The 23,146-nt window shown below is 33.0% G+C and overlaps 3 protein-coding genes across 3 annotated transcripts in view; all 3 read right to left on the bottom strand.

The window, feature by feature from the left end:
- LOC126770304 (inositol-trisphosphate 3-kinase homolog) overlaps window positions 1-10,103 on the bottom strand; it is a 65,629-nt gene extending 55,526 nt beyond the window's left edge. The window contains exons 1-3 of the mRNA XM_050489658.1: window positions 9,621-10,103; window positions 7,705-7,806; window positions 7,302-7,355 (exon numbers count right to left, since the gene is read on the bottom strand). Coding sequence (XP_050345615.1) covers window positions 7,302-7,355; window positions 7,705-7,806; window positions 9,621-9,695 — 231 coding nt within the window. The 5' untranslated portion in view covers window positions 9,696-10,103. The remainder of the gene's footprint in view (window positions 1-7,301; window positions 7,356-7,704; window positions 7,807-9,620) is intronic.
- Window positions 10,104-10,774: 671 nt separating this feature from the next.
- Window positions 10,775-23,146, bottom strand: part of LOC126770276 (rotatin-like) — a 30,685-nt gene continuing 18,313 nt past the window's right edge. Inside the window, exons 23-33 of the mRNA XM_050489575.1 lie at window positions 17,831-17,939; window positions 16,824-17,046; window positions 15,604-15,800; window positions 15,022-15,186; window positions 14,288-14,557; window positions 13,315-13,493; window positions 13,006-13,204; window positions 12,604-12,773; window positions 12,192-12,390; window positions 11,844-11,947; window positions 10,775-11,028 (exon numbers count right to left, since the gene is read on the bottom strand). Coding sequence (XP_050345532.1) covers window positions 10,885-11,028; window positions 11,844-11,947; window positions 12,192-12,390; window positions 12,604-12,773; window positions 13,006-13,204; window positions 13,315-13,493; window positions 14,288-14,557; window positions 15,022-15,186; window positions 15,604-15,800; window positions 16,824-17,046; window positions 17,831-17,939 — 1,959 coding nt within the window. The 3' untranslated portion in view covers window positions 10,775-10,884. The remainder of the gene's footprint in view (window positions 11,029-11,843; window positions 11,948-12,191; window positions 12,391-12,603; window positions 12,774-13,005; window positions 13,205-13,314; window positions 13,494-14,287; window positions 14,558-15,021; window positions 15,187-15,603; window positions 15,801-16,823; window positions 17,047-17,830; window positions 17,940-23,146) is intronic.
- Window positions 19,000-22,284, bottom strand: LOC126770301 (cytochrome P450 6a2-like). Its single transcript, XM_050489655.1, has 2 exons — window positions 20,781-22,284; window positions 19,000-19,835 (listed from the first exon to the last, which is right to left on the bottom strand). Exons 1-2 carry the CDS (start codon window positions 22,093-22,095, stop codon window positions 19,669-19,671), a joined length of 1,482 nt encoding a protein of 493 aa, XP_050345612.1. The 5' UTR covers window positions 22,096-22,284; the 3' UTR covers window positions 19,000-19,668.

Raw genomic sequence — 23,146 nt, 5'->3', positions numbered from 1 at the left:
AGATCAATTTCAATAATAAAATGATTACTTAAACACATAATAATTAAAAAACATACAAATAATGATGCCATTAATAACTAAACTATTATTGTTTTTACATACAAAAAAATTAAGACTTAATAATCATTCTTTAAAAAGCTTTCGTTCTATTTATGACCTTGGAGCTCGAGACTGTAACGTCGAGAATTTATAAATAAATAATTATGAAGGACTGACACAGGGGTCGGCAGTTTAGAAACATGCAAAACACGTGGAATTGTTTAAGCTTAATTTGTGTGAAGAATATTTTAATTTAATCTTAGTTGGTACAAATATATACTTATATTCCATTAAAATCGGCTAAGGTCGATGAAACCCGGGTCTACAACAGCAAAAATTGGGATGCCAATATTTTTACGGCGGGTAAATTTACCATCGTTTGGTTTTTCCGTAGACGATATTAATACATTTTAAAGCTTGTTTTCCTGCTTTATTATTCAAGTTATTTTATTAAGAATAGAGTTAATATATGTTATATATAACTAAATTTGGAATATCAAACAAAAAAATTAAAAAAGGATGTAATCTTATTTAAATTCACTATCTGTCCGTGAAACTTACTATCACAGTATAATGACTACAATCCAACTTAATTAAAATATCTTTTGATTTTTAATTTATCATAAGTAAGATTTATTTTAACGTTAAATAATTCAGTTAGTTTGAACTTGAAAATTGATTTAATTACTTACTGTATACTATAAATAACTTCTTTTCTAACTTCAGCCCTCTGTAGGGTAGAACTAATAAATTATTGTTGATGATTTATTACAAAATTTTGCTACTTTTAGAGCCTCGTAGATCCGATAAAACGATGATTGGGGGTCGATGAAGACCACTTCTCGTGGTCTTCATCGACCCCCAAGTGTCGAAGGGGGTCACAACTACAAGGGGTCATCGACCCCTTAATTAGGAGTCTGTAGGATGTAAAAAATTGGTGGTAGAGCTTTGTGCAAGCTCGTCTAGGTAGGTACCACCCACTCATCAGATATTCTACCGCAAAACAGCAATACTTGATATTGTTGTGTTCCGGTTTGAAGGGTGAGTGAGCCAGTGTAATTACAGGCACAAGGGACATAAAATCTTAGTTCCCAAGGTTGGTGGCGCATTGGCTATAAGCGATGGTTGACATTTCTTACAATGCCAATGTCTAAGAGCGTTGGTGACCACTTACCATCAGGTGGCCCATATGCTCGTCCGCCTTCCTATTCTATAAAAAAAAAAAAAAAATGATCCACTATATATCATCTCTTTCAAGTAGGTCAAGATTTTAATTTGAATTTCCATTAATTAAATAATTATATGTATTTATTCTATTTTAACTAAAAAAAATGTAAATTTAAAATATGCGATATATTAAATAATTCGCATCCTTAATTGGAGGATTTGTAAGCAAAATTCTTTTCGCGGTTTTATAATATTAGTAACGAATGAATGCATTTCATAACCATAATAGTTGATCCGTTTCTAATCATCACTAAATTGATGCCAACTATTGAAAATTTATTATCAAAGCACCAGGTACATTCCTTCCACTAAACACTAAAAAAGATTTGAGACCTCTGCGATAAAATAACAATTTTTTTTTTCGTTTTCTGGTATTTCACAACACAGAATGAAAAGGTAAAATTTGGTACTTTTTGGTTCGCAGAGTTAATGAGCCAGTGTAACTACAGGCACAAGGGACATAATATCTTAGTACCGAAGGTAAGTGACGCATTGACAATGTAAGCTTACTCTTACTGGTTAATATTTCTTAGAGTGGCAAAGTCTATTTGTCAGGAATTTATAGGTTAGTAAGTAATACGCACTTTAATGATTCTGCACAAAGCATCTTAAAATTTAATTTAAATTTTAATAACATTAAATAGTATAATGAGGTAAAATTAAGTTACAAATTTTTTATGGTTCAACAACAAACCGAATAATTAAAAATAAAATCGCATAGCATGAAGATTATTTATCGTTGTTTAAAATGAACTCCAACCAAAACCAGTAAACCTATACTTGTAATTATTCAAATGTCAGACAATACCTTTCATTCATTCATATTGATGATCATTCAGATTTAGAAAATCACGTTTTTGAAAGTATCTATCACAACGTGACTTTCCAGGTAGAATTATATTACTTTTGAAGTTCACTCTTTGAATACAAACATTTTTTTACAGTTAATGTAGATCAGTAACAAGATAAAGGTAAACATTGAAAGGCTGGCTATATCTTTTTTAATAAATTACTGTTGTAAATGGAAAACAAACCAGTTAATTTCCTTGCACTACCTTTGTCTATGAGAGACGTGAGTATTCCTCATAATTTGGCTCATAACTGGTATTTGTTTAATATTTTATAATAAATTTTAAAAACTTAAATATTAATAATATATCTTTAGTATATTTTTAACGCTATTTTATATTTTTATATTAACTAGTTACGCTTTCTCGTCTGTCTTTTTGTTATTTTGTCTATATATTATCTATATGTCTATATTTTACCACTTTACTGTGTTATTTATTGGTATTTTTTAAAACCATACAAGAGCGTAGCCGCAATTAGGCCTTTTTTTATAAAGTCTGAAATTCTCAATTTATTTTAATACATTTCGCTTTGTTTTAAGTAATTGTCAAAAATATTTAGTAAATTCTCCGCTTTTTCAAAAATTACGATAGTTTCTTGAACTTATACCAACATTATATCATATGTAAAAAAAATTACATAAAAATAGCAAAGTGACACAACAGGATTATCACACTACAACAAAATTTATAGTCGAATAAATTCATGGTTTTTTATGTTTTTCATTAATGTAGAGATAATGGAATATGAATACAAAATTTATGTATCATGGTGACATAATGCCCACCGTACAGATACATAATAGCATTATATCACATCAATATCGTCATAATCAATTCATACATATATTTTCGTGTCGTATAGGCCTGATTCTTTAAATAAGAACATAATGATAACAGATTTGTTAAAATAATGACTAAAAATATTTAGATGAGCTATAATTGGAATGTTTGCGACATCCACCGTACTACCCGGACCTTGCTCCAACAGATTACCATTTATTCCGAAATTGGACAACTTCTTACAAGGAAAAAAATCAACTCCGATGCGGAAGTCCAAACCACCTTCAAAGAGTTTATTGATTCTCGCCCCCATGGTTTTTTTAATAAAGGGATCAATGAACTACCTATGTGATGGCAAAAGTGCATAGATAACAACGGTGCATACTTTGATTAATTAAATATATTTTACAAAAATATATGACTTTATATTCCTCCCGTACAGAACGCTAATTTCATATGTAAGGACCTAATATTACACTGTCTGTGCAAATACTACTTAAAATTTCTAAGTAATCTTGCACGTGGAGCCTAATTAGATATCACGAAATACGTTTACGTCGCTGAAATGCGGAAATCTCCAGCGGATATGCCTCGTGAAATATTAACATCTAGCTACGAAACGCTTAATCACCTTCATCTACAAAAAGTAAAAAATATATATTATTTTTGTTTCATTGCGAATCTAATCTAGTTTATTATAAAATTATTTGTTTTAATTGACTATAAACAATCAGCCAAAAATGCTGAGTCTAGAAAACAGAAATTTGCAATATATATTATTAGAAAATATCCGTTAAGAAGTACTTTTTAAAAAAAAAATTAAATTTTAACTTAAAGAGGGGGGGGGGCGGGGCAATGAGGTTTGGTTTGAATTTAACCCGTACGAAGTCAGGTCGGATAGATAGTATAGGAATCTGATAAAACAATTGTGCCAAGCTATTTTTTAGCTCGTACTGTGCTTTGTATTTTTATGTGTTATTCAAATTTGTAATATCTTGAAACTACTGATCAAAATTTCAAAAGGTAAAACAGTTTAAGGGAATAACAGAAAAAACTTTGAATATTTTAAAATCCTATATTTTTATAATATTAAACTCCTTGTAGATATAGATTTCTTATATATATGTAGTATATATTATACTATGTCGGTTCCGAAACTATAAAGTAAAATAATGTGAAAGTTTCATTTCAACCGGATTAGTAGTTTTTGGTGAATCCAGAAAAAACTAAGTAACAAACAAAATGCTGTACGTGATTCTGATATAGAGTTCTAAAACACGTGTTCGCGACAAATGATAGCAAATTAAAACACCGACTAAACTAATTTTTAAAAAAAAGTAGCTAAATACACGTGACTCTGTGCCCACTTAGTATTAATGTTTTTGAACATTTCGTTTTCTTTTTAAATCGACGCAAGTCATTGACAATTATAATAAGATAGATATGTTTTTGTTTTTTCCGATTCTAATCCTACTATGGTATTATTATATATGCAATGCAATATATATGCAAAAAGGAATGTTTTAATAACTTGAATGGTATTTTTTTGTAATTGGCTCATTGGTCCATTAAATGCGGACCTCGAGGTCCTGGTTTTAATTTCCGGGTTTTAATTTAATTTAATTTGTCTCGCAATTAAATTTATTAGGCTTCACTGTCAAGATATTTTCCCTATCAGCCCGAGATAGGAAGTTTGCAGTGTTTACACTCGTGTATCAAAAATCTCGTAAAACTAAAAACAAAAAACTTGAATGGCATGAATTAAATTTGATGTTTTATAAATAATTGTAAAAATAAAACGTAACTATGGTATTTTCTTCTCCGTCCATATGCTAGTCGACCTACCTATTTTATTTAAAAAAAAGTAGACTACGCCGCACTAATAAATAAAGTATGGACCACTTTGTTTTTTCAATGACGATCCGTTCTTATACAACGAATTTACAAATTGTCTGAAGTTTGTAAATTTTTAGCAATTTTTTTAACTACGTATACGTACTTATAAGTATTTTGCAAATAGCAAGATTTCGATGAAATGTCAATGCCTATGCCTTTATGCCTTGATTTATACCGATAGTCGATAAGGACCAAATTCCGTATATTATGTTTGTAATTTATGACTTGTATGCTTAATAATTAAACAAAATTTATGCACTTTGTTTGCCAAATGGTATTAATAAAATTCCTAGTATTTTGTGCACTTAATAATAGACTTTCCTAACTTGTTAGCTAAATATTAACATAAAATGTTGTTACATATGTAACATTTCACCTTCCTTTATATAATATAAATTATTCAATATCACGACACTACTACGGTAAACTTTTTTTGAAATATCATCAACATATGCAATCACGTGCTTTGCCAAACAGAGGAGATGAAAGAAAGAAAGCGAACTCAGGAGATCGTTAAAAAAAACGTGATCAGCCGGCGTTGGTAGCCGGTCGCCGGTCGCCCGGTCACTCACCGCTCGCACACGTATGTATAATCCTGGATTATTCCAGAATTAATTCTAATAAATAAGTCATACATTTTCCGTCAAAAGTATAATATGAAGTTCTTACATATTGATATATTTTTTACCTTAAAGTCAAAAGGATAGCAAAGCTTCGATACTAGAACACTCTACCTACTCGATTTACAATTGATTTGTTGACGTCTACTTTTTAAATTTAAATATTGTTTTTCTTTTCTTTTGTAAATGGAAGAAAATATCAGGCTTTCTGATTCCATTTTGTTATTTATTTATGAATCAGTGTTCCACGTCATTTCGATCACGTTTTGAAACTATGGTTGACAATTAAAAACTATATACGAAATAAATTGGATTATTTCATTTTCTTTATTTTTTTATAAAACAGTACTTTTATTATTTTTAGAAACATTATATTATGCTAAAGGGTAAGTTCCTCGTTGGTAATTCACTAGGGGTTGTTTAAAAGAATGCAGATCCCGAGGTCCGAGATCAATAAAAGTTATTGCGGTTTTCTGCCAAGAAATCTTTAATAGTGGACGGGAGTTTGAGTCCGAGATGGCCCAGTGGTAAGAACGCGTGAATCTTAACCGATGATCGTGGGTTCAAACCCGGGCAAGCACCACTGAATAATATTCATGTGCTTAATTTGTGATTATAATTCATCTCGTGCTTTACGGTGAAGGAAAACATCGTGAGAAAACCTGCATGTGTCTAATTTCACTGAAATTCTGCCACATGTGTATTCCGCCAATCCGCATTGGAGCAGCGTGGTGGAATAAGCTCCAAACCTTCTCCTCAAAAAGAGGAGAGGAGGCCTTTAGCCCAGCAGTGGGACATTCACAGGTTGTTACGGGAGTTTGAATGTTGGCAGTGATACACTCCGATGGCTCGGAATGCACTTTATGTGCTCACTGTCTGTTTCTTTGCCTGATCATCTCCACTTACATTATTTGAGGGAGTGAGGGAATAAAGACTGCATCTATTCGCATGCATATGCACTTACTATACTAGGTAATATATAGTGCAGATATGCAATATATATGGAGAAGAGATATGTTGCGCGGATATTTAGTCTTCGAGATTGGCCGTTGTGGCCAAATTTCATATAGGAGGACTATTATTTTAGCTATCTATAACTCGATAGAATTCATTTTTATATCAAGTTCTTGTATTTTTTGTATTGTATTCTCGTATCATGGTACCAATTTTCATACTATGAACAATTGGTCATTAAAAAAAAAAAACAAAAATTTATGAACGTTAATTATAATGCCTCCACATTTGTTAAAATAATTGAATTATTTCCATAACATTCCCAATAATCTTATTTTATGAGTAAAGTAAATCATTTTGTACCATCAGAATTATTTTTAATGTTAATTTTATTTATCTCGAGGTTAAAACTTCATAATGCATAGTATATATATACAATGTTACATCTTTTAATATCTTAACACGAATTTAAAAGTGCATGCTACTACTAAACCAAAAATCAATCTTTTAAACTCTTTAAATATTTAAAATTGTTGTTTTTATAAAAAACACTAAAATAACTTAAATTATTACGTAAAGTTTGTTTAAAATCAGAGAAGTATGAGTTTACATTGTGAAGCTTTTACATCAGACAAATTAAAGTAGATAGCAACAATAACTGAACAGTTTTTTGTTACAATGTATTAAACGTAGTTCTTTACTTGAAGTTTCCCCTTAAAAATATTGTTTATTTAAGACGAGTAGTCAGCATTTATTAAGTTTTAGTATTTTAGTAGTATCCGTTTCCAAATTAGCAACTAAATTTAAATAGTTCAACGTCATAAAAAGAACGTTTGAATAATTCTATACTCAAGTTTTGCGTCATCGTATAACAAATAACTCTTTGATTCGATTATAATACTTATGATAAAACAAAATAATTACCAGTTCTTACCTTGATTTTTCGGGCTTTCTTCTCTTTTTCGATCACTTTTAAGCTATTGGAAAACTGAAAAGAAATTGATTGTGTTATTCTTTTTTTTTAAAAGTACGTACTCGTATAAAGATAATTATCAATAATGGATAAATTATAATGAGCTTTTCGTTGTTACTTTTATTAATATTAATGATATTATTTTTTTATAGTATGTATTATATATAATTTATTACAGAATTATTTACATGAAAGCCAAAAATATATAAACTATATTAATGTTACTATTATGTTGTTATTTAAAGACCTTTACGCTGCGTAACTCTCTTCTATTACGTACTCATTTCTATTATAATATAAATGAATTAGGGTATATTATAATCTATATAATATAATAAGATAAGAAAATTATTAAGCAACTTACAGCGCAATGAAAGCAGCTAAAAAGTGAAACCGGAGGTGTGCTCGCACCAGTAACCGGTGATACTGCCTCTTCAGGTTCATTTTTCGCTGATTTGTAGTTCACCTGTTCAGAAAAAATATGAATTTTATGAAAATTATAATAAGAAGTAACTTTATGTACCTACTGTCTATTAAAATTGTCTAATATATATATGGGCAATTTAAAGAGATTTTAAATACAATAATATGTTTACTTAATAATAAATGTTTACAGGAAAAACTGCTACTTGAAGATACACATACCGCAATATCTAAATCAAACAACAAAGACGACTTCAAAGTGAGTTGAACACTTTTACAATTGTCTATTTTAATATTAGATTTTTTTATGATAGGAATGATACGAATCATAAGCTTTTGTATGTTTGTCCATTTCTATTACGAAAATTTCCGGTACTGCTTAGTAAGAACTTAAAAATGTATGTTATGTAATGTTCCCAAAAGCTCTTCATCAGAATAATATAAAGGTTTTGTAGTGTAGATATTGATGACTTACAATAAACTTAATGTTTAAAATCGATTTGCAGCAAAAATTTAGCTAAAATATTCTACATTGTATTCGAGAATAATACTAAGAATAGCTTCTGATATCAACTACGTAAGTTAAGTTCGATGGAAATTGCGATATGCGATCTTCGGTAAAATTAAAATCGCAATTAGCTTCATATTTTGTTAAAATGATATTTTTAATTTGAATAATTCATGTATAGTATTTTACATTGTGTCAACATGATTAAATAATTTAATATAGTAGAAGTGTACTTTCAAAACGTGGCAATAATATAGAAATAACATAAAACAAATGATTGCAATAAAAATTTATCCTGTATTCGCCTAGCGTACATTATCAATTGTATAATACAGATATACTCAATATTTAGGTAATGATTTCTTAGGTTACAAATTCTATTAAGCCATTATGAACGGATTTGTCGCGTATATTTCAACATTTCATGACTTTTCAAGCACTGCAGTGTCCGTGGACACAGGCAATTGTATAATTTAAATTATTTAGGTGTTAATAAAAACTTTTGAATTTTAAAATATTTGAAAATAAAGTAACACCAGATGGGCCAACCACAAAAGTCCGGGCCGCTGGTATAATACGTGTATGTATATGTGTGACATGTATCTATTGTACATAACAGATAAAGTATTGTTATTAATTAAAGTTACTTCAAAGTCAAAAACCTTTATTCAATATAGAAGCGTTACATTCACTTATTGATTATTATAAATCTACCACCGGTACGGAAATAAACACCTCAGACCTGAGAAGAACTGGCGAAAGAAACTTAGCGGTTTTTTTTATATATATATCTCATCTTTTACAATCATAGCTTTTTTACTATACTATACTTATTTGCTATATGATTACGAAAATAATTATATGGTTTAGTTAAAACTGATATTTATAAGCTGATGTAATGTTATGTAAACAGTAGTCAAGTCAAAATACGATAATGTAAACATCTACACCCTATTCCGGCTTTATGGGCACAATCTACGTCTCATTAACCTTGAATGAACAAAAGAACAAAGCATATGTAGCTCCAAAGTCGTGCACTCACTGTTTCTACAAACTACTAACATTTCTTATCATTATCAATGTTTTATATAAGAAAACAGTAATAAACATAATTATAGAGGTACATGTGATGAGCACGCTATTGAAATTATTCACTATTTTCTTTTAATTTGTCAAAATATTCAATGTTAAGATTGATCGATGCACATAGGAACTTTTTAATTATTGACATATTTGACAAATGGAGTTGAATGCACTGCTGTGTATCGTCGTGGCCTTGACGGCGCGCACACGCATGTCGCGTATCGATAACGTCGCCACTCGCCACTCTCGCCTACAAACATACTCACATTTACACTCGTTACATCGCTGGTGTAAACGGCTGAATAACTCTCTGGCGGAAATTGAAATCTCGGAGACGACATTATCTCTAATTCAAAACACAATAAGCCGTCACCGAGGAAGGGCGCAAAACCGATTCGTCGTAATCCCACGACTTATAGGGTCAGATGGCAAACGGCCGATCGCGACCGTCTCGCGGATTCATTGTTCCTTATTGATCAACTTTGTGGACGCGTACTACACTGCACTAGGACAGCGCGCGGGTGCCGCGGCAGGGGCGCGATCTTACTGACGCTCGCCCGGCGGCCGGACAAACGCGAATTATCACGCTTTATGGCGATAATGAGTAATGTAAGCTTCCCTTCGTAAAAATCGCGTCGATCGTCGTACGAACCGGTATGAACGCTAACGTCGTTTGGCTTATCGAATCTTACAAGGCAAGATAATCGAAACATGCCAAAGTTAACGATTAACCGTCACGGCCACCCAAGACGCACTTCCTAACATTACTTATGTTGCGTCTACCTTCTTTATTTAAAACTTATAGCCAGTTGGTTTAATTTCAGTCATTATGTTTTAAAATTAACTAATAAATCTACTTAAAAACTGCGTCATTCGTCTGCAATATGATAGATATGTCTGATCTATTATAATCGATCTTTTATCACGATTGTAAATCATATTATAATCCAGGCAGCATTAAGTTATCCTGTTTTATGTTATATCATAAATCTAAAAAAAATATATTTATCTAACTTTTGACTTTTATAAAAAGTTAGTAAAATTGGAAAAACTAATTTTCACCGATTTGTCTGATAAAAAAGAATTAATTCTTATTTTTATTGTTCTTGGCAAAAACGATAAACGTAACCACTTTTGGACCAAATAAAAACATATTTCAGGACGAGGGCGATAAGTTATCTGCCCTAATTAGTAGCCCAAGATTAGGAAATAAATTTAGATTTCTAAACAAAGAATTTATTTAAGAATATGCATTACATAATAAGATAACGCATTTTATGTATATAAATATATTATAATTCCGTCGTAGTAATGGTTAAATAAAACAGCAAGTTTATATTTTATTAAAAATTATTTTTTATATCTTTATGAAATGGTAAAATATTCGTTACAATATTGGTTTTTTAAATTACAGTACTAATAAATAAAAGTAAAATTGTATATTTTATATTAAATTCATAAAAAAAATATACAAAACGATATTGAATTTAACTTCGTATATAATTGACGAAATAATTTGCTTAATGTTAGTCACGTAGCTTGTAGGACGGTTTGTGTATATCTTAGGAGCTGGATGGCGCGCTTTGTAGCCTCGTCTGTAGCGTTCTTTTGTAAACGTTGTAAGGACGACTGCACAGCTACTGGTATACCGGCGCTACGAAGCACTAGTTTAGCCTGACAACAGAAACAAAAGATATAAATTTCACACACATTATTGTTACCTAATAATCAATCAACAAAATTGACACACCAAAATAGTGTAAAACAATAAATAATATATCTTATATATAAAAATCTCGTGTCACGGTGTTTGTGATCGCACTCCTCCGAAACGGCTCGACCGATTATATATTGTATGAAAATAGGTCGAAAAGTATGTTTCATACCACTGGGTGATTAGGATGTCCCTATATGAAACTTTTGTCAAAATTTCTTTTTTTGTATTATTTTTTTGATTTGGCATCAAAAAATACTTATAATCCCAATATTTCACACTTTTTTGTATGTATTTATTTGTACATACAAAAATACTAAAATTGCGATCTGATCCACATTATTTAAATATCATTTGTATCTCAAACGGAACGAAACTATTTAAAGTGTGTGTGTACTATTTAAATAATTTTTTATATGTAGATTATGCGCAAGTCATTCACGAGAAGCGTCGCGCAATTTCGCTTTTACATTCGCTTCGTTCCTTCGTTTCGCATTCGAATACCTATCAAATATTCCGCTCACCCGAAAGTGATGATTGGTGCTATGGACAAAGAATGTCTGCATTGTCATGCACACAAATTCAGACATGACTCAGCCGAGATGTGTTGTCCATCAAGAAAAGTACCAGAAATTGAGACACCACCAGAACCATTGAACGGCTTCCTCATAGGCACATATACAGATCGGCACGGATACTAAGAATGTTATCACATTTTGGGAGTTTTATTTAATTTCTTTGCAATAAAATGTAACTCTATTACTATAAAAAATACCCTGTGGTTGTTAGCCGCCAGCGCCCACGCCGCTCTCGCCGCCGACACGACCTCCGCAGTGTCGCCGGTCAGGAGGCTACTCGACAACAGCTCCAAAAGATCAGCTGTTACAGAGAAAGATGAAGCTATTTAGCACTTATAGCAGTAAACTAATATTTTTAAAATAATATGATTGTAATTTTAAGAATGCATTAGATACTTATATTTTATAGTAATTTTTTATATATGCAAAACTCCCAACAGTACTGATATATTAAAAAAAAAATCAAACTGTTTTGATTTTTTAATTGAACATAACTATCAAAAATTTGTAACAATGCATTGTCGTAATGTCGGGGTTACACTCACGCGACTGCAGGAACGCCAGTCGCTGATGGTGCGCGGCGTGCGCCAGCGCGGGCAGCAGTCGCGCCGGCGCCCCGCGCGCGGCCGCCAGCAGCGCCGCCGCGCCGTCCGCGTGCCGCGCCAGCGCCTCGCCCAGCCGGCACCACTCGTCGGGCGAGCCGCGCCGCCCGCCGACCTTGTTCATGCGAGACAGGATGTCGTTCTGAAATAAAAACCATGTTTGTAGCATCCGTACCCTTTTAAAATTGCTAGAAATATATATATATATATTTTTTGATTTAATAATTTTATTCGTAACTAGAATATAACGTATAAAATGCATATAAATATTAAACGATCTCGTAATATTTATGAGTTCGGCTTATATGTGTGTATATCTTATTACGATACCATTTAAATAGCTAGTAGCTCGTACCTTAATTATTACAGTTCTACAATGCTGGTGGGGTGCACAGTGCCTCAATATTCGCAGTGCGCGCTGCAAGAGGGAAGTAGGGCGGGGACGTGCGGCTTCACGATTGACGAGCGAGCACACTTCGTTGAGTAGACTACGTCCACCCACACAGCTACACATGCTGGACCAGGCTAAAATTATATTCATCACTCAGTTTTTGGGGCACTAAATGCTAATGGAGAAACTCCTTATTTATGGAGGAGCTAAACAAAAAATCCTCTAATCGGCTCTCACGACGCCCTCGAATTCAAATAGGGTTAGCTATATTCTATTCTGCCAGAAACCAAACGGCGAAATAAAGTATTTAATAATTAATAAAGATGAAAATGGGGTTTAGTATTATTAGTGTCAATTTTTTTTTACCTCTAGAACAATCATTTGTGAAGGTAACCAGCAAACTCATAAGCGATTCCCTCAAAGCTTCGGTCATCATACACCAGGGCCAGAGTCTGATTAGGGAGAGGGCCAAGTCTTCCGCAAAAAGCTCTTTCGCGGGTGGACATTCGTACATCGAGCAGGTGATAAGAGTCAAAACCCAGTTTAAAGTGTTGAGGGTTGGTTCCTGAAAAATGTAATCAAAAATATATATATATATATATATATATATATATATATATATATATATATATATATATATATATATATAAATGAGTACACAAATAAAATACGAACATGATCAGCATTTTTAATAACGTCGATAGGTTTTCCTCGCAGCGAGAGCGCGTCCCGAAGGGTCTGCAGCGTGGCGACGAGCGCGCGCGGGAGCAGCCTGTGCACGCAGTACACGCGGGCGCGCCCGCACGCGCGCTGCAGCGAGCACAGGCTGCAGCACACCAGCGACCACGTCTCGTCTGAAATTGTCGCTATATGTCTGGTCTGGACTCTGGACACCATTGTCATTTATATCCTAGCCATTCTTGACTCGATGTTCTGATAAAAAAAATGTCTTTTGCGGACAAATTACAAAATACAAATAAAGTTCTCTCTCAATCTTTGTCTAAAGTGCATCGAGACACTGGCTTCCTACGAAAATGTTTTCTCATAATATTATAATGTTTTCATGAAATGTAAATAAACGCCGCACATACTTATAACTGATATGTCCGAGATTATTGATGACAAAACATAATCTTAGAATGATATTAATAGTTTACATAAAACATGCACGTATCCATTAAGTATACATAATATTAATAAAGGAATATCGTATTTATTGGTTAAAATCGCCAGCATATCTTTGACGTATATAATAACAAAATAATATTATAATACAAGCCGAGATGGCCCAGTAGTAAGAACGCGTAAATCTTAACCGATGATCGTGGGTTCAAACCCGGGCAAGCACCACTGAAATTTCATGTGCTTAATTTGTGATTATAATTCATCTCGTGCTTTACGGTGAAGGAAAACATCGTGAGGAAACCTGCATGTTTCTAATTTCATTGAAATTCTGCCACATGTGTATTCCACCAACCCGCACTAGAGCAGCGTGGTGGAATAAGCTCCAAACCTTCTCCTCAACAAAGGGAGAGGAGGCCTTTAGCCCAGCAGTGTGACATTACGCTGTTACGGTACTGTATTATAATACATACAATCATTATTATATTTTGCTAATTTCAACGTACTAATTAAAGGTTATTCATACCTTGACTAGAAAGACACTTGTTTTTATCGGTGAGATCTCGATACATATTCATCAAAATCTTACAAAACTCCTCAACAATGAACTCCGGCTGACAATCGTTCCTTGCACTGTCGCCGGCACACAGTATGTCATTTGTTTCCTGTATGTGTGGTGATCGAAAATTGTTGAAGAAATCTACGTAAGAATGATCTTTGGATGTGTCGTTACAATTTTTTTGGCATAACGACCGAGCCAGCTGAGCTATACAGTGCATTGCTGCTTCTTGTAACTCTGTAAATTATATAATAGTAAATTTGGTATTAATAATTCATTAAGCTTAATATTATAATAGATATATCTAACAGAACTTTCCAAAATCATTATTATAATTAATATATTATATGTATATTTATAATTTTTATAGTAAAATATTATAAATCTTCTTTAACATAACAATATAAAGCTTGCGTTAAGATATTTTATACATTTATATTTCGTTTTACCTACATTCAATGATTTTTAAAAGTTATATAGGATTAGTTTTAAGTGTGTCAAAATCACTAGGGTTTCAGTCTTTTAGCCGAAATAGCGTTAAATACATGTAATTCAATCAGCTATGTAGTAGAATTATGTATGTACATAATTTTTTTTACCAAGTAAATATTAAATTAATAAGTATATGATGTTAATCTCATTGGAGGTATATTGTTAGTCTTTTTAATTTAATTTAATTTTAAAATAAACTAATCATGTACCATGATCTTCACTTTCCAAAGCTTGAAGTAACAGGTGGAAGAGCATCAAGTTGTTCTTCTTCAATTCCCACCACACGGTTTCGCTGGCCGAACGCTCACTCAACAAGGCGGCAAGTAAACGCAACGCTTGCGTACGCGCAGATATACATTCTACGTCTGCTTCCCCTGAAAAATATTAAATAAGAAACACACACAAAAGGTGTCTATAATTATCATAAAGAGTATTAACGATAAAATATTTTATTAACACATAATAATTATTGATTGAAGCATCATTTTGAAAATATAGATTGCACTAGGTTAACTGGATTTGGACTCCGGCGAGCCCCACATACGCCCCCACTATTCCTGTTTTGGTAAACGCGTAACGCGTTTTTCCAGAGTTAAAAAAAAGTGAACTGGTGAAATTTTTTGTTACGGTTTCCTGATGATATTTTTCACAAAGTGCACAATAACAAATAACACAATATTATATACATATTTATCTGCAAACTTTATATTTTTGCAGTTCAGTAAAACATTTTTTTATCTATTTATCTCTGCGTCTATAACAGTTTAAAATATTTTAATTCAAAAAAGTACCGTCTTGTATAGGTGTAAGCGTGGTCAGCAAGTTATAGAGACAGTCCTTGGCGGCGGCGAGCGAGCTGCGCACGCACTTGTGCGCGCCCGCCGCCGCCAGCGCGCCGCACGCCGCGCCGCGCACGCGCTCCCCGCCCGCACCGCCGCCCGCACCGCCGCCCGCACCGCCGCCCGCACCGCCGCCCCACGACGCGCATCTGCAAGTATACGACACTCATTATTACCTAAAAAAAACTGCAAACTACATATACCTAACAGAGACATAACAACCAGCAATTCGAAATAGCGTAGTTGACGTAGTTTTAAAACATATATTTGTATTTTTGAAATGAATTTATAAAAAAAACATCGCGATAACAGTTGTTCATTAAAATCGTTCACAAAAATAATTAACATAACAACATCCGTTGCTTAATAATGTTTGGACGCAATTTATTTATATTTTCTCGCTGGAAAAACGTGTTTACGCGTTTTCATGAAGCCTTTACGCGAAATGGGGGGTATTGGTATGCTCGCCGGCGCTGAAGGCGCCGGAATACCCACTTAAAAACCAGCTGTATCCTCTCCGTCTGACCGGGGGGCGCCACGGGATCGCTTGCGCATGCGCATGTGCGGGCCTCTGTTTCTAGAGGAATCCCAGATACCTAACCCCGGCGACTATCACGGCGGGAGGAGAAAACGCGCATAGCGCCGACGCCTCCTCCCCGTAGCACCTAAGCATGGCGTTAATCACGCTCGGCATAGAGAGATCTCCGCCGATTATCACCGCCAGGACGTTTGGCCTTTCAGGCCTTTGAGGCCGCCACGTAGCACACTTCGTCAGGGTATGGTGCGCCGTGTCCAGTGGCGCACCACACTCGTGGCGGAGGAGGGTGATACCACCCACCTCGGTTTGACGCAATACAACAGACATAATTTGAAATCAACATCCGTATTTTTTTATATATATCAAATATCATAATCATCATTCGCTTGTCCTCATTCAATTTACTTGGGTACGTTAGTTTTTTATATATATATCAATTTTAAATAATGTTGTACCCATCTAAATGAATTCTTGAATTATGATATTCTTAACTATTCTTGATTTGTCATGAACGCATTTTCAAAATTCCTCGTACGCAATAATTTCGCATTCTATCCAATCTCATCCATCATCATCCACCCACATGTACACATGCATAAAAATGAAGTCAAACAAACCGCACAAAATAATTTACCTGAACAATACCCTATAAAGACCTTGTTCATTCCACGCTTTTACTGGAGCAGATTTATAAATCGTAATATTGTGGATGACGTCAGCTATTGCAACGACCAATCCCGCAGTGGGTGGAGGCTTTTGAAATGTCAGCAAAGGTGAGAAATGTATTTCGTTAGTTTTTTGTGCACGCACCTCCAATTCTGATCCACGTTCCAACACCGATAACGGTACATTTGGCTCTGGAATAGCAAAAAATATCCAGTTAATTTTTATAAAAAAGACTTTTCATAAATTAACCTGTTCAACTTGAATATTCCGTTAAAACACGAATCTAAAGACTTAACACTAAATCGTTCAAATTGCCAATAATTACTTCATTTTTAGAGATAGATCTGACCTTTTTTACGTATTTGAAACGTAAGCAACATATGTCGTAAGAACTTTTGACACAATATGTTCCAAATCCTTCTAACGGGATATTTTCATAAAGATACTTTAAAATAGATTTTAATTTTTAAAGAAAATTTAAACACGGTAAATATTTAAGTGTATTAAAAGATACATATATGCTTCACTCGGCTTTGCGCAAGTCCGTCTGGGTGCCGCTCATTACAAATTTTACCAACAAACAGCAATACTTAGTATTGTTGTGTATCGGTTTGTACGGTGACTGAGCCAGTGTTATTACAGAGAGAAGGAATATTACATTTTAGTTCTCAAGGCCAATGTTAAACAACGCCAATGTTAATGGGCCATGCTGACCATTTACCATTAAGTGGCCAATTCGGCCCACCTATTTTATAAAAAAAAATGCTTAAATTATAAACGAACGCTTCATACACTCGTATCAATTACGTACTGTCACGATTATACTTATAAAAACTGTCATTTGATATTATAGCAGGTGTTGAATGAAACACAACCGCATAGGAAAACTATCTGTTCATATGGAATTCAAGATAATCTATTTAATCCGAAAGTATCAGCATATCATTTGTAATTTTGACAAATTTTATGACTCACCTAGATAACTTTTATACTCCTTATCATTAAGGAATTCCACTAGTATGTTCGTACAATCTTCTAAGAAATAGCCTTCCTCCATAGATCGCAAAATATCATTTTCTAATATCTGAAAAAAACGTTAAAAAGCACTTCGAGTTATCGATTTTCTTTACGTTGGATTTAAAACACAATCTCAGCACATTACACGTATGTGCGTGTTCGCATCGTGTTTGTTTGTGTGTGTATGTGTGTGGTTTTCTAGTCCATGATAGTTTATAGATAGACCACAAAGGTCGGCGTTTTTTTAATGAACCTAAGTTCATTAAAAAAAATACAATCTAAATTGTAGATACCTCCTTGACAAGACTTACCAAGAGATTTAAATGATTCAACATTCATTTTACAAATATGCATTAAACGCGAAAAAGTTTGTGAGGATGGATGGATCTTATCGTTAATTACTATTTCACACAAAAACCACTGAACAGATTTAAACCAAATTTGGAATAGTGATAGCATATACACTAGCTTAAAACATAAATATAACACCAGCCTACTTTTTACAGGTGGACGTAGGCATAGGCGGACGCTGGTATATATGTAAAAAAAAACTATATACTGATCATATAAATATTTAAACTAAATATAAAATAGCACTTAATTAAATTCTAAACGATAATAATAAGTTTAATCTTACTATAACTTAATTTAATTCAATTTACTTTTCGCCAAAAAAATCAACAAATTCTTTAGTCATATTTGCCATTACATAAGCATTACGATGACTTGAGTATAAAATAATTTAATAAGCTGATGTTTTCAACTTGTTACTAATAACAATTGTACTGATAAGTAATCTTTGGAAAACTTATCCCAATGAACTGATAGCAGCCGAACACTATAAGCAGCAGAGACTTGTCACTTTCAAACAAAATCGTATTATACGAATATTTTATTGAAATATTTAAAGTTAAAATTAAGTCAAGCAAATACGTTAATTTTAATCATAATCAATTTGTGATATGAACATGTGATTAAACATTTAAGCAGAGAAAAAGTATAAAAAGCCATTTCCGCGTAGATATAAGCAAATATTAACGTTGAACATAAGTAATTTGAGCTTAAGAGGATATTGTACGAGATGTTTAATGTCACCGGCCACAACTAAGCGGTGAATAAAACAAAAATTGAGATTGATTATTATTCTTATTATTAAATAAAGTCGCCCTTTAAATATATAACAATAATTTACAAAGTATAAACATAGCTTATAATTACTTAGTACGTATTCAGTCCTAATATTATTCATACTTTTACTTACAAATTAATAAACTTCTATTCATTTAGTATTCTATTCAAGATAACACTTTTTAAATTGCATAACTGATAACAAACGTAATTAATTTATATAAATCATAAATATTCATCATCGATCGATTGAGTTCTAAATAAACACATTGTTTCAGAAATGTCAGATAAGATTTATCTTTGTACCTACTGCCGTTATACATTATCGAGGTTTATTAGAGCAATAATACTGAAAAAATAATAAATACGTGAAGTTATTTATCCGCTGTAAATTTAAATAACATGGTGAGCTACCATTTGTCCACATTTCCTTTTGTAAATGATCGTTACATATTTAATGTAGGTATATAATTCGTCTCAATTATTTATTCTTCGTACTTTTTATGTATCGGGTCCATTGTTTCTTTCTTGTCTAAATCTTTACGATATCTTTGGTTATCCGTATGTTTTATTTTCGTCTCCGTTTCCTTACTACACTCAAATTACCATGTTCATTAAAGTTTTTGGTTATAAGTGATAGTAAATACAGATTTTCTCATTGCATATAATTATTCACGAGGTCTAAATCTTAGCCAAATGCTACCTTTATTTTTTAACATGACACTTCTTGTATCATAGTCAATGTCGGGCGTAGTTTTTGCGCATGGCTCTACTATAAAATTTTCGAGAACTGTTGCTAGACCAGCTGTCACCATCAACTGAGCGAAACGGGCACCTGAAATCGAAATTATTTGTTTTAAATCCTAATGATTATCTACATATTAATACGTGAACATCGAACATTGTTGTATATTTTTATAACTTAACCTTTGCGGCTCAAATATTGTAACTAGAATTTTAAACCAGTTCCATCCAGTTTTTGAACCTAGCGACCATACATTGAAGTATACTAGATTTTATTCGTTTTAGTACATGGAATAAATAAAGGTCATTTTTTTAATTTGGAAACTAATTTAAGTATGTATTATATATTTATTACGTCGCTAACACACTCGTACGTATTTTATTAATTTTGTAGAAACGTCAGTTATAATCACTATATGCGCAAATAATCACACCTAGTTACTTACATTATTTTATACGGTGATATTTATGACTTCGTTGGCTTACGTAGAGTAAATTATTATAATAGCTGTAGACATTAGACCGGCTTTATTAGATGGATAAAGGTTAACTAACAAAACAATCTCTATGTCTATTACATAGTGACCTCTCTTAACTTCTAATACATAGTACAACTGATCACGCATTTCTGTCATTAAACTTAATCAATTTCATTTATTCGACAAAACTACTTTCATGTCATCCAAAGAATTTGGGTTAGATATGTTATCAAACAAGTGGACGTCAAAACGTCACTTGAAATCTACAAATAACTATAAAAAATTGTAGAATACGAATATAAAACTATTATTATCAAAAACGTTTAAAAAATTTAACGCAATTCCAAAGTTAAATATTATTCACAAGATTTATTATTTACATATTAATTTATACATTCTCTACCGTCATTTAAATATCCTGAACATTCACTAATTCTAATGTGAATTTCGATTGTTTAATGCGTCGCAACTGTTTAAAGATTATCAACATTTGTAATATTATAACTCTTGTGGCCTAACCAAATAAAACATTTAGTAAAAAAAATATATACACATACCTGGACAGCTCCTTGGTCCTTCACCAAATGCTATGAAGCCCGTCGGATTCAAATCATCTTGAAACCGTTCTGGATCAAATTTATCTGGATTGGAAAAATACTTCAGATCTCTTTGTATACAATATATTGGGACAAGAAGCGCATCTCGTGTTTTCATTTTCAAATCGGTACCAGGCAATGTGCAAGGAGCTGTACACAGTCGGGTGGTGAGCGGTGTCGGTGGGTGCATTCGTAATGTTTCTAGATATGTTTGAGTGACTAAACGCATCCCACAAACAGCTTCATAATTTAAGCCATTATAACGATCTAAACATTCAACTATTTCATTTCGTAACTTGTTTTGCAGATTTTGATCTTGCGCTAGCTGGTATAAACAGAAAGATAAAGTTGTTGCCGACGTTTCTAGGCCAGCTAACATAAATATAAAAGAATTTGAGGTTATTAATTCATCAGTCATATTAAATCCTGTTTCCGTTTTTTGCACATTTAGCATAAGTTGAAGAAAATCACTTCGCTGCTCGCCAGTCTTCCGTCTTTCTGTTAGAACTCGTTTGATTATATTCGTAAAAAATATTTCAACGTCCAATGAGTACGTTTTGAGATTTAAAAGTTTAAATATTCGCGGAAAAAATGTGCGACAGTACCGTTTCAATATAGTTGTACGGTCAGCTTTGAACATCTTTTGTGACATAATTAAAAATGGTGATTGGCTGTCTTTGAGGGCTCCAGGATCAACTCCAAATGCACAGCTTCCAATAACGTCAGTAGTGAAGCGACACATTAACTTCGGAACCTCAATATCCTCAAATGACTCGAAAGCAAGAGTGGCTTTCAATGTTTTTGCACAATCGGCCACTAAAGGGAACATAGCTTTCATTTTAGCAGAGGAAAATGTGGGTGTAATAATATGACGCATTTTTTGCCATTCAGAGCCGCTCATGTTGGCTACATTCCGCAAAAGTGGTTCTCGACGTGTATCTGTTGCGACTGAAATTCGATCACTAAAATTTTGAAATTCCTTGGAAAGTACTGTCTTCACTAAATCTAAGTCAATCAAAAATAAAGCAGGTCTTCTCGCTTGGAAAATGCCGACATATCTGTTGTCTCGAAATTGATCATAAAATAGCTGAAGCATTTTCGTATAACTCCGACGCATTGTTAACGTTGCACCAAAATTTCCGAAAATTGGACATGGCTCTCTATATGGAACATTTCTGGTGTACCAATACTTTCTTCCGTTTGTGCCATAATGAAATATTGCAAGTGCAATCAACAATAAAATTACAATCCCAAATAGAAAAGCACTAACAGACATTTTAACTTCATAAACAAGAGTCTATAAACAATTAAAATTCGTAATACACTCAGTGCAATATACCTATCATGCTGCAGAGAACTAAGTATTTGCTGGTATTTGTGAAGTAAACAAAAAGTACGCGTGCACTATTCAATGTATGTGGCAATGCGCGGCGCTTGCGGCGGCCGCGGACAGAAATCGAATGAGCATTTATCGTTAGTGAGCGTCAAGATAAGCTCAACGAGCAGCTTCAAGGACACATATGTTGACGAATCATGTCCGTGACTTGCATATACCCGCATGCCTAGGTCGTTTTTTTACATTATGAATGAGTTCAATCGTCACCTCCGAATTAATTAAAAGACTTACTAATAAGCCTGATTTTTATACGCATAAATGTGATGTAATCGCAATATTTTTTTTTTTTCATTCAGTAATTGAAAGCAAAAAATACGTGCATATTTTATTTACAAGAATTATTTATTAGACGTCACTAACGAAACAACTGCTGAAAATGTTATACATTTGCATGCTAATATTCAAAGACTGCAACTATATAACCTGAATTTCCGCGTACTACCTTATGCAATCAATATTAATAACCTGGCGTGACCCTAAGTGGGAAACCCCGTGCACGTGAAAGCTTGAGCATTCCTTATTTATCCCCAAATACACTAAATTCAAAATTAGAAAGCTGATTTTATAAGATATATATGTATATATATATTATATAGTATAAGTTAGTAAATATATCTAGCAGTCCCGGCTTATTATGACTTTTAAATAAACTTTTAGTTTATTTCGTTATCCAACAGGCCACCATCAAAGCCACGGATTCAATAAAATTGTATCTATGTTTGAGTGTCGTAATTAGGCGTTCATTGTTGCATCAAATTGATATAAATATTTAAAATTCCATCAATTGACATAACTATCAAGAGATTAAATCCATCAATAAATCTACTTATTACGATTTTAAATATGATAATTCTTTTATAAGAAACTGTAACAATTTTCTTTGAAACAAGTCTCAAACCATTAATATATAGGTATACAAGTAAGATGAAGA

Source organism: Nymphalis io, chromosome 8 (genome assembly GCF_905147045.1).
Source record: "Nymphalis io chromosome 8, ilAglIoxx1.1, whole genome shotgun sequence".
NCBI classification, from domain to species: domain Eukaryota; kingdom Metazoa; phylum Arthropoda; class Insecta; order Lepidoptera; family Nymphalidae; genus Nymphalis; species Nymphalis io.
The sequence above is the reverse complement of the archived record's forward strand: the minus strand, read 5'-3'. Positions and strand labels throughout refer to the sequence as shown.